Source organism: Calonectris borealis, chromosome 6, assembly GCF_964195595.1.
Source record: "Calonectris borealis chromosome 6, bCalBor7.hap1.2, whole genome shotgun sequence".
In the NCBI taxonomy this organism is placed as follows: Eukaryota; Metazoa; Chordata; class Aves; order Procellariiformes; family Procellariidae; genus Calonectris; species Calonectris borealis.
In genome coordinates, this window is record NC_134317.1 from 30977076 (window position 1) to 30989500 (window position 12425).

A 12425-nucleotide genomic window follows, 5' to 3' on the forward strand; every position below is an offset into this window, starting at 1 on the left:
TTCATCGTGCTGACTGTCCCTCAGTCAGCTCATCCAAAAGAGAAACACACCACAAAGGTGATGTGAAAACCAAGAGTATTTATTACAACAGAAACAAGAGTCCACAGCAGCTAGAGTCAGTTGCCAGGAGGAGAAGGCATCTCAGAGTAGTGGATCTAATGGAGTGGGACCTTCCTTCCGGTGGCTGACAGTCATTCAAAACAGACTGTCTCCCGTAAGAGCTCTGAGAAAAAACACAATTAGAACCCTTAAACAGCAGTGCTGTTTAGCCAAGTAAATTAACAACATAAAGCAAACCAAATATTTGGAGGAAGAAAACCAAACTTGTATTATCATAATCATCTTTTTTTGGTCCTTCTGGACAGTTTTGTTATTTTCCATGAAAAATTATACAGCTTCCAGAGACGGCCAATGATTCACCTCTGGGTAAATCAGTTACAATCTTACACATGCTCCCTGGGAAGGGATCTAGCATTCTGAATCCATCTGTTCTTTTCTTCAGATTTCTTCTTCTTATAACAACTTGGACAGAAATGGGACTTCCATTGGCATTTCCAATAATTCTTAAAAATCATACTACTCGGAAGTGCTTCCTCACTTGAAACCCAGACTGAACAGACTTCACTGCTTCTGCAGTACAGAAAGCCAGATCTGTACTCCTCCACAGCCTTACCATACTGCTACAGACCCAGGTGCCAGGAGACTCATTAAACACGGGAATTGGAAAATTTAGGTCCCATGGCCCCTTGAAAGACTGGGGCTAACTACACAGATCCAGATAATTTCTCTTGCAAATTCTCTTCCATGTAGAAGCCCATTCCAGACATGATTCCTAGCTGAGTGTATTCTTATTTTTCAATTTTCAATTGACAGACATTACGGAATTTGGAAGATCAATTGCTTCCGTAGGGTTGATGTTATCTTTGGCATCTGCTTCCATCCATTTAATACTCTTCCTCCCACTTCCTTGTTCACTTCTGTCAGGATGGTTATGAGATCCTTGCGGCTTGAACAAAAATGAAGAAAAGTTACATTGAAATATATGGTACTTGCAGCTAGGCCAAGAAGCTGATCTATGTTTGTTCCAATAAAGTGGAATCTCAGGAAAGGCTAGTATTTTCCCCTCACCCTACCTGTCACTGAAATTGCACACTCCATTGTGCAACCACAGGATTCAGCGTGTTTGGGGAAATAAAAGCAACCTCCGTGTAGCATCGCTTTACCAACAAACGCAGTCCCCTATTTTGGTTATAGTCAGAAGAGCGCATTAAGATGAAACAGAACCAAACCTAAGCATTCTTCAAGCCCTCTTCTGGACACCATGAGAAAGTGATGTCTGAAGAGAAATTCTATTTCCTAAATCAAGTTTATGAGGGGGATGGGAGGGAGGCAAAAATGAAAATTATGACTAAAGAACACTGATTTTTTTGTCTGTATAAGCACTCAACAAGATCACCTCTCATCTGGTGTCACTGGAAGAAACATCATTTATCAGACAAAAAACATTAGAAAACATGCACACACGTACAGACACTTGTTTATACGTAATGTTCCAGCATTACAATCCTGCCTCTGTCACAGGCAAACTAGGGGAAGTCATTTGTACTTTGGTTCATCTGTAGAAGAATAACAATGTCCAGTTCCAGAATAATTACTGTTCTGCACTGTCCTGCAGGTGAAAAGCATTATATAGCACAAATGCAAAACATGGACATTTCAGCACAGCATGCTTAAATACGTATGTCTACAATACCCCAAACGCACATGGATTAAAAATAGTACTTACAGAGGGCAAAGCAACTCCATCTTCTCACAGAGGCATTGAACGTAAACACTGCCAGTCTTTGTACAGCGGTAGCACTCATATTCTTCCACTGTAGCCATGCCAACCAGAATATCAGCCTGATCAGGAATAGAAGTCAGAGGGGTAGCATCTGTCTCAAGATGGCCAGAAAAGTCTTCTTTTACTGTGACAGCTGGATGACCTACAGAGCCTTGGCAAGCCTGGATGAAAAACAGCTTGGGTTTGCCAGCAAGAGAAGGACAATTAGATCCACTGAAGCAGGAGAGTAAATCTTTAATATTTACAAACTCATGATCAACGCCTTTTATTTTGTCTTTTTCACCATGGGAAAAAATGAAGCAAACAAAACAGTCCATGTTACTATGATCTTTTTTGCTGTATTCTTTAACTTTTGCATACATTTGCTTTGCTTCTAGATCCATGTGCTCAATTGTCTCAAACTGAAGCCACTTAAAGACCCTCTTCACAGCCTCTGAGAAAAAAAAGTCAGAAGGCACTTGTTAAACATAAACAGTGACAAGGAAGATGCTGAAACATCAGCGCCTGTGTGGTAGAACAGATATTAGCAGAAATGTTCAGATCCCACCAATAAACTCACCTGACTGACTCTTAGCCTGCCAAATCTAATTAGAAAAACCCAAAAGCGTGATTTTATTTTTTTTAAACACAACTGGGTTAAGCATGACACTATCTAAAACAAAAACAGATTTCAGATTATCTGATTAATCAGTACAAATTAGTGAAGTTTACTTTGTTAAAGCAAGCTTTAACTGTGCATTGCATAGTAATCTCAGATGCTTAAGAACAACACTTAGCAAGTTAAAGAAGAGGTACCTCTTTAGAATGACAAATTCTGCCACTCTTAAATGAAGTAGGTCCCTCATTCTGTGAGAATGACCAATGCAGCAAGAAGGAAGGCAGGGTAACCCACTAACAAGTGCTATGCAGACTTCTCAGCAAATGTTGACTTAATTGTTATGTGGGCTGTGAGAAAGTAGCTGGGAAGCAAGCAGCCTGTAGACAGTTAAAATATCAGTGATGTGTGCTTTCATGAAAAAGATTTTACTTTTTTAAGATAAACTCTTGTTTATCTTAGAAGTGACTCTTGCAGGAAGACAGGCTTTAAGGAAAATTATAAAGCAGTAGCATTTATTTGAGCATTAAGTAGAATTTAAGGACTTAAAAACATTACTCATGATAGCTAAGAATTAAAAACAATCAAAAAGTGAAAAGGTGGAATAGTAATCCCTCCTTCACTATTTGGTACATATGACCAATTAAGATGATGCTTTTTACCTAGAACAGAAAGTGTTCCTTCTTCAAGACATCAGCTAAGCTGTTGGAAGTGGCATATTTCCAATTTCTACAGTGACTGTCATTCCAGTTACTCTGGAGGCAAAGAGCTCAGTGGATATGACTCTTCTTCACAGGAAAGATTAGATAATTCTTTCAGAGAATTATCAGAGAAAAAAACCAAACCAGTAATTAGATTAAAAAGGTACTTACCTCCATCTTTCACTGTTCCTTCTCTGGCTTCATACGGATTTTTGAAAATGTAGTTGTTAAGAATCACACAGAAACCGTGGGGATTATTTTTCATCTTATATGATTCCACAAGCTTTAGAAACAAAGAAAGCAGATAAGAAAGCATTGCCAAGCATCCAAAAGAGAAATATGCTATACACAGACTGTTGGTCCTTCATGTCCAAGCACAAAAAAATCATGAGGGCCAAGATACAAGAAAGGAAAAGCCTAAGAATACAAGCTAGCTACAGGGGAGAGGAATCTGCTTTGTCTCCCTGAATCCCTTCTCCTCTCTCTCTGTGGTTAGGATATGATTTTGGCATGGGAGAAAATGAGTATCCAGAAACACGAATTTGCATGCGCAGAGGAAAAGTTCCTGCACCCTATCATTCCCTCTGAGTGTCCTTGTGGGTTTCTAGTGAGATAGCAGATTCTTTTGTTCCCTTCCCATCTGTCCAGGAGTATCCTGGCCAGGACTTTAATGTCCCAGTCTCCATTATTATTAAGATTGGTTTTCTTCGCACAACAGCTATTCCTTCATTTCTTGCCTAAAAGGTTGCTGACAGCCAGGTCCTCACAAAGGAACAAGGCTTGGTCTTGTTTTGAAAATAGGAATTGTTTCAAGGCCTACATATAAAGCCAGAACCCCTCCCTTTCAGCTCTTCCACCTGCTTAGTCTTAAGAATTTATGCTCCCCTCTCCCAGGAGTTGGATAAATACTTTAAAGGTAATCTTGAGGTATTTCTCACCAGGTGTGGCGTCTCCCCCTCTGCTCCTTGTCCTGCTGGATGCACAGACACAGACACTGGATAGTGGAGTTTCTCCTTAGAATCATTTTCTAAGAGGGAGAAGATAAACAGAACATTTTAGGACTAAAAAGATAAATTTTCCATTGTGCATATTTCAACACTCAAAAAAACAGCTCAAGGAGTGAGGTGGAGGGTGGTTTCTACATCACTGAGACACCATCATTTTGCAGAGCTGGGCCAAGCAGGGTTCCACAGACTGCTGGTTATTGAAGCTGTGCAGAGCTGCGCTCCATTTCTTCTCTGCTCTTTTACCGGTAGCAAGATCCAGATAATAAAAGGCTGAATGTGAGTAGTCACCCCAGGCAAGCCATTCACTAGCATCTCCACTATGGGACACATAGAGGAGACCCATTTTTGTACAGTGGTACACTACAGCTAGTTCATTTATTTCTGAGGCCATTGTCTCTTCTCCAGAGAACTTTACTGTTTTGGTGGACACACCAACTATGCAGAATACCAGCATAATGGAAGATCTCCTCAAAGCAACAAAACACTTCTTTGAATACAACTGCCTGAAGCAAGTGAAGAAATCATCAAATCCATGACTCTACCCAAGGAAATAAATCACAGTACCCCTTTTACAAGTTACACAGATGTGTTTAAATGGAATTTAAGTGTCACGGCAACAAGATCTGTAAGACATCCTCTTTTTCTACTTATCAAAGGGGACAATAATAACAATACTACTAAAAAGCCACTCCCCTGACACAGGGCTTGCTTACACTAGCCACTCTTGGCAATTCTCTTCTGCTCTTTTAGAGACACAAGCACAGGTCAGTAGCACAAAGACATACTGGAGAAACTAGTCAGTATCTCTGTAGGGAACTGCATGGGCTGTACAGATCTGTCTAAGGAAACACACATCCCGAGTCATCCAAAAGGAGATTCTGGGGAAAAATTTAATAGGTCTCAGTTGTTGTTGGTTGACACATCCTGTTTCCCAAAGAGTATGGCCCAGCTGTGGTGTCACAAGTCACCACCTCAGCTGCAACAGCCCAGATATACTGAAGTCCTTGAAATTTCACATCTGGTACAGAAAGCTAATGGTTACACTCTAGCCAAGTATGTGGTCTCCAGGGACTTTTATTTTGACTAAGAGTAAACAGCCTGGCTAACAGAAAATAATGCTGACAATCTTCCAATACAAGTTTCCCCAAGGCAACTGTCACCTCCACTCTCTTTCAGTGACTGAAAAGCTATCCTAGTCCAAAAGCAGCACTGCTCTGTTTCCTGAAGAGAAAAATTGCATTTAAGGTGAAGAGGAGGGAGAAGCAGACCATTTACAAGGCGCAGAACGTATTTCAAGGCGAGATACAAGAAGGTATGATGGGATAATGAAGTAGCAGAAAACTTCAGAAACCACAGGTACCAAGAGATGCTCTGCCTATCCTAGGATCCTGTAAGGTCTCTCTCCTATCTCTGGACTCCTAAGCTGCCAAGGATGGAGCCACAAAAATCGCAAAAAAACCCAGCTCTACTCTTAAAAAGCAGATTAAATAACTTACCTTTTTTTTTTTCTTCATAGGTATCAATTTTTTTCTTTATGTCAGCTCTAAATCCCTTTACTATGTCTTTCAGCATTGCCAGGTCATCTTCGTTAATTATCCCATTTCTCTCCATTTCCAGTAAGACCTTCAACATTGACTGGTAAAACAAAAACACATAATCCAAACTCATACAGTGACCTTCAATAACTGCAGTATCAGGCACTTCCGGACAGAGCAAAGACAACATCCTCATTCCCAGAGGCTGACCAGCTAAAGACCAGTTTCTTTTTCCTCCAAACCTCATTAAAACAAGGGTCAGGATGCAATGCAACTGAAGAAACACATCACTAAGATTAAGACATGAGCATTAGAAATTGCCTATGGCTAGGTTATCCTGCTTTGCTTCAGCGGTGCAAAGCACTGATATAGACAACAGCATGTGCCTCTGTGTTCAGATGAAGTGCTGTTAAGTCATTTAGCTGTGCCATTTTACATTTTCTATTATAGAAAAGGTGTTCAGGGCTAATTTTGGTTTTTAAAGCTCAATAGTCCACCAAGCTGGAGGTAAATCTGCTAATTTTCCTATAGATGCCACAATACAAGTAGGACTTCTAAGAAAGCTTCTTAATAATATCAAGCATTTTTATAACACTGTTCATTATTCACAATACAAGTATTAAACTAGCTCATCAAACCTCTTAATATTTTGTAGGAGAGTTAACAAAATGCTGTTACTCCAAATTACAATAAAGAAGAAAATGTACCCAATGACACACCATAATTTGTGGTTGAACTCACATTAGAACTTGATTTTCTGTCTCCAAAACATTATTTTTCCTCCAGCAAACACCACTCTTCTTAGATACAGGATATGTACAAATGTCTTATAAATGCCAATCAAAGACGAAAGGAAGAGCATGATGGATTTTGCAAGAAGAAAAGATTAGGGAGGCAGGTAGTGGAGTGAAAATAGGAACAGGAGAGCAAAAAAGGGCAGAGAAAAGATAAAATGAGAAAAAAAAAAGGTCCATTCTTTCACACAGTAGCTATCAGCTAACATCACAATACTTTCAACAACAGAACAACAGATTTTAGTGATAGCAGACTGCTTTGTCTTTCCTCCCTTCTTACAAGAACTAGCAGACTCTGAACTCTTGCAAGAAACTTATCAAGATTACTTTGCATACAGCATTATCCTGGAGCTTGTTCTTTGGTATTTTTTTTTGGAGCAGGAACTTCACGCTCTCGACATCTTCTGGAGTCAAGTCCTCTGCAATTCCATATAGCAGTTGCCTGGCAATAAATAGAGAAAGACTGAATAAGAAAGTTATGAGAAGTAAACACCACAATTACACATTTGAACTGCAAAATGTAAAACTCACAATGGCAGGTAGTCATGCTGTAATAAATACATTTATGCTGGGATATTCATAAGACATCAGTGCAGACAGAAAACAAGACAGGTCACAGCAGAACTGTGATACATCTTGCATGCAAAGGTTTACTACTTCTGTGCTTACCTGTAGGCTGACAGCTGCGCCCTGCCTGGGATCTGAAGCTCTCTTTCCATCTCCTCTCGGCTGGAGCCCAGCTGGGCTTCCAGGAGGTCGATCCGACTGATCCGGTAGAGCAGCTCCTTCAGGAAGGAGAGGTTCCCCACCTCGATCATGCCTTTCTCCTGCAGCGCTTCGAAGAAGGCCTTGGGCTCCTGGATGGCTTCCAGCTTCCTCATGGGGATGTGCTCCAGGCTGAGGAACTTCAGAGCTGCCAGTTCATCTGTGACCAAAGCCTCAGAAATGTCAAAAAGGAGTTTGTGGAAGTCTGTACTCATTTCACATCAGGATTTGGATCTAAACACAAACAGAAGTTTATTTCATTTGTCAGTAGTGCAACAACATGATTATAAAAGGTAGAAGAGCCCAAAATAAATACATGTAATCAAAAGTACTTCAGCAGAGAGAGGCTGTCTTGCTATCAGGGCTTTGATGCTTAGCTCTTTTGGTTCTCTCGACTTAACAAGGAATATAAAAAACTCTGTACTAAGTGAAATTGACAGCTAAAGTCATGGATCATTCTTGCTTGCTTTGGTATGTCTAGACAGTGGGAAGTATCGATGTACAGGATGTACAATCCTGGCAGGCTGCTGCTGTTTTGGTTTTGTTTTGGGTTTTTTTTTTTTTGAGGTTTGATCCCATTTGGGAGCAAGAGCCATTTGCCAGTCTGAAATACAGACTATGCAGTAAATGAGACTGTCAGGATTTACACCATAACAAAGATAAAGGTTTTATATCATAACAAAGATAAGAGTCCACAGGAGTATAACTCTTCTGAGCTACCTGGCTTCTCCTTTCTTTATACACTGCTTCTGACCCTGGTCAGCATAGCCAAAGTACCTCTTCTTGTTTTGGATTATCTGCATGAAGTAAAACTCAGTTCCTAGCTCTCAATCAATTTGTAATACTCAAATCAAATACAAATCATGTCAACCCTTTTAAAAAGGCCAAGAGAATTCTTGTCAAACCAGTTCTGTTTCACTGAGCATCAAATACCACCTCCCTTCTCCACCACTTCCTCCATCAGCTTCAGAAATATTAAACTTGGCTTACGGATCCAACTTTTGAACAAAACAGCAAGTTAGAAAATACCAAGTGCAAGCCTTCCAACTATCTCGCCCTGACACTTAAAAGACCTGCCTCCACTGCCTCTCTGGTAAGAGAACCATTTGCCACTTCATTGTCTCTGCGTTAGATCTAAGACACCTAGGAATCTCTGAAGAGAAACTCTATAGAAATGCATTCAGTAGAGGTCTCTTGTCCCATTGAACTCACTGGGAGACAGAAAAGCTGACAACAGCAAATCAAAACTTCCTACTCCTTCACTGCCAGAGTATTAGGCAACCCATTTTACTGCCACTGCAAATGTTTCAATACCAGGGCTAATAACTCCAAGGTAGCTGAGCTGACTAACTGAATCAGTACTACTGTAAATATTAAAAAAAAATTAGCAGACAATTGTACTCCCCTCTCCTCCAAGGACCACTCTACAGCAAAGCAGCTTTTTGTGGCACACCCCTGGTCAGCATTCTGTTAGTTAGCAACAGTGAACGTACAATCGAATCTTAAACTTTGCCTATCAAAAAAACTGATAAAACAGCAAAACATGCATTGTGATGTAGCATATACGATTCATGCTCTGCCCCCAAAAACTGTTTTCGTTCAATCCATTCAAAGTGAATTTTTAAACAGACTAGAATGCATACCATTCAGCCTGTATCACCACAAAACCACTAGTATCTGAATTAATCATATGTGCTTAACCTCACAATTCAATGATCTCAGATCTGACTCTGTATTTTTATATCCACACAGGAAAGAGAAGAATACTTTCTTGCTAGTTATGAAGTTATTTTCTTTCTCACATAAATCATGCCTTTTGCTTAAGATATAAGGCATGTGCTTATAAAAGTAAATCTTTCTGGCAAAGGAAATTTTCATTTTTATTTCTCAAAGGCTGTAAGTTTCAAACCCGCAAAATTATTGCAATTAGAACAGATGTGCCACCTACACGCTATATTTAAGCCTGTCTGTAAATACAGAGAGCACACTAAAACAATGTTTAACTGCTACTGTCTTTTCCTCCCACTTTACTAAATTAAACACACATCTGATACAATAAGCAAACTGAATAATAGTAGTAGTTATTATTATTACTTTACATCACTCACATGGGAGGACAGGCTGGAGGACTGCTGGAACAACTCCGAAAAAAGTGAAACAGCCATAGTCTCTGAAGTTCCAGGAAAAGTACTGCCTTTGTACTATGGTCTATATTGTCACATGACTTACGAAAAGTATAAAGTATTACAAAGTAATAAGCTGTGGTCATAATGCAGCACTTCCCTATTCCACCTATCACGATTCCAGTTTTAGAAAATTAATTATTACTGTGCTTGTGAGAAAAATTGGTAAACAAGCCACAAAAGTAACCAGATTTTGCTTTTGTTTTAAGGGGACACACTAAGCAGTACAGCCAGGACTTTCTAGTATACAACACAGCTCAGTATATTTGCTCCCATACGTAAATCCTAATTAAAAGACAGTGAGGGAAGGGTGAATCAGTTATACCTTCCCATTTAAAAATATCTCAGTCTCACCGTCCTGCTGTGTCACCAGATCCTCCATGACTTACCTCCTTTCTCTGAAGTCCCTCTCCAACTCACCCTAGCCTCTTTTTAACATGCACTTTCATGGAAGATTATTTCCTAAATTAAAAAAAAGTCAACTATCAGCACCGAATTCAGTAGCAGTACTCAGTGAATACAGCAAACTGAAAGGCTAAACATTCCTTTGAAATTATTTATGTAATATACTTCCCCATTTACAAGAGAATTTAAGCAATAATTAATTTTGGCATTTTCACCCTCTTTGAAGATTAGAACTCTGCCTTCAATGGTAAGGATCCCAGTATGGTCTGCTCATCACCAGTATCTTCCTTGCAGCAGGAAATACACGATCAGCAATCAGTACAGCTACCAGACTCTCTAAAGCTTGTGAAGTCAGCATTAAGATGAGAGACAGTTAGGAGAGCCAAAATTTGTTAAAATTTTGCAATGAAAACAATCATTCATTGATTCCAACCTATCTACCTTTATAAACTCAAAATTTGAACATACCCTTCAATAAAATGAGGCATACAAATTCCTTCCAAAAGGCACACGCTAGTAACAGTTCAGAAAACGTGTCTGACTTATTTCACTGGCATTATCCAAAGGCTGGGAGCAGCACAGAGGGACACCACAAGCACTATCTGATCTTCAGGTCCAAAATGGTTCTGTCTCCATGTCATCGCATGCCTCAGCGTCTCTCTCCCTGCATGAGTTCCTCTGTGTCTTGACTGAACAAAGACTCCAGTTGCAGTTTGAAAGAGGAAGCATGCCGTGACCAGCACTGTGTGAGAAGTATTTGCGGACAAGACCAAGCCCAGGTTGGCTCTTTCCAGATAGAGGCTTCTCCCATCATGCAGCAGTTTCAAGGACCAGCCCTCTTGGCGCTGTTCTTCCTCTTTGTCTTTACTGTTTCACTTCTTATTTCTTCCTCTCTTGCCCTTCCCCAAAATGTTTCTGTCCTTTTGTTAACTTACAGTCTCTCCAATTTCCCTCAGCTCCCCTGCACCCTGGTTTTGTCTCTCCGGCTTCCTCTAGAACTGTCTCAGTAACCCAATCTATTCCTTGTACAGCAGTCTGCCAAAAATTCCTCTCCCAGAAAGGCTGGTCTTGAGGAAGCGAAAATGCTGAGGCTACTGACTACTCAACAACTGTAGTGACTGTGGCCTCTACTGGCACAAGGCAGGATACACGTTCTCCTGCACACAAACTGACAGTCAGGAGGGACGGGATACCAGAGACTTGTGGATGTTACAAATGCTACTTTAAGATCATGATCTTCCCAAGATACCAACTTCCCCAACAGAAAGACTCTTTTTACACTAGTTCCACTTAAATCTGTCTAAAAAAGGGTTGCACAAGTCACAACCCTTCTTTAATTCTGTAGATGGAGAGCATGCACACGTGCATATGCTTCTGTATGGCATCAGTAAGCCTCAACAGAAACCAACCACATTTTATTTGTTTGTTTGAGGCTGATTTCTTTCTGGCATAGCTCTGTATTACTAGAGTTACTCTGAAGGTGTACGGTGTGGACAACAAGGAGCAATGAATATCTAAGTTGTATAAAACCCACCCACTCTCCAAGACTTTCAAACTGCTATCTTACAATACACTGCAGGAGATGATGCAGAAATGTCCAACAACCTTGCTGAATGGCAGCTGTGCTTATAGTGCTAAGCCTACGCCCCCTTTGGACTTGGGCTGACAGCGTACCTTTGCATGCACTCAAGTATTACAGTGTGCAGCCATATAAACACAACCCTCAACACACATAAGCAAAATATTCACACTGAATAGTATAAATCATGGTAGTGTAAACTGTGTTTGAACAAACCTTATTATGAGCGAGGGAGACTTTACCAGTCTTTTATACTTCGCAAGCGTGGATCCCTCTCCCCAGGGAACTCAAGGCAGAAGTCAGCTTAGACTCTTCTGACTGCCTTTACCTACCTATGATTTAACTGGAGATTACCCAGGCAGAAATCTCTACAGAGGAAGCAAGATAACACAATGATGTTCTCTGTCTACCAAACTTAAAAATTAAAATAAGATCCTGCAAAACAAGGTCAAAGCTGTTGTCAGTGTTTACTCCATACTGATAAAAATTCTACTGTTACCTAAACATACAAAACGAGTGCTCGAAGCCTGAACAGTAATTGTGAGCCAGAAACTTTATGATTCTATTACAATATGTTATATATTCTACTAACAGACAAAACATTTTCTATCTGTGGCACAAATGTGACTTCAAGTGTGGCACCACACTAACTCAGAAGACTCAAAATGCGATGGGTCACACAACTATCGATTCATCATGATAAAAAGTGACCATTATGTTTTGGCAAACTGGCTGCATTTCAATGCTCTGTGTGATGCAAAACTCCCCTCCTAACAATCCTGGATAATGCAAGCTAAAAATTGCATCCAACAGCACTAGATAGTACTCCTTCAAATCTTCACCCTAACTTATGGCTAGTAATCATATATAACTATCAGTGTTCTGCTGAAATAAACTAAGTTTCACTTCAGCTTAAACCCTGAGGCAGCTAAAACCCCACTGATTCATGCAGCCCAACAAAGTGCAGGGGCCAGTCAGAAACAAGGATAAGCCTTACCCCAGTACATAATTTTTATCT

At 40.2% G+C, this 12425-nt stretch overlaps 1 protein-coding gene across 8 annotated transcripts; it reads right to left on the reverse strand.

Annotated features, from left to right (window-relative positions):
* Positions 1–58: 58 nt before the first annotated feature.
* On the reverse strand, positions 59–12208 carry LOC142083699 (caspase-8-like). 8 transcript variants are annotated; one of them, XM_075153534.1, is made up of 8 exons: positions 10297–12208; positions 7145–7474; positions 6812–6917; positions 5643–5781; positions 4078–4166; positions 3311–3422; positions 1787–2276; positions 59–1006 (listed from the first exon to the last, which is right to left on the reverse strand). In XM_075153534.1, the coding sequence occupies exons 2-8, from the start codon at positions 7453–7455 to the stop codon at positions 877–879; spliced, it is 1377 nt and encodes a 458-aa protein (XP_075009635.1). In that variant the 5' UTR covers positions 7456–7474; positions 10297–12208; the 3' UTR covers positions 59–876. The 8 variants fall into 8 exon arrangements, with proteins under 8 accessions (XP_075009635.1, XP_075009631.1, XP_075009630.1 ...); XM_075153530.1 differs by having other exon boundaries at positions 6803–6938; XM_075153529.1 differs by lacking the exon at positions 10297–12208 and adding an exon at positions 10044–10286 and having other exon boundaries at positions 6803–6938.
* Between the last annotated feature and the right edge of the window lie 217 nt (positions 12209–12425).

Bases quoted from the DNA above. Each gene is read 5' to 3' on its own strand.
- LOC142083699 (XM_075153530.1), bottom strand. From the start codon at position 7,455: ATGAGTACAGACTTCCACAAACTCCTTTTTGACATTTCTGAGGCTTTG. The intron at 2,277-3,310 runs GTAAGTACCTTT...TTTTTTTCTCAG, and splicing joins AGGAACAGTGAAAGATGGAG to AGGCTGTGAAGAGGGTCTTT. The intron at 1,007-1,786 runs GTAAGTACTATT...TTTTTGTTCAAG, and splicing joins ATGGAGTTGCTTTGCCCTCT to CCGCAAGGATCTCATAACCA.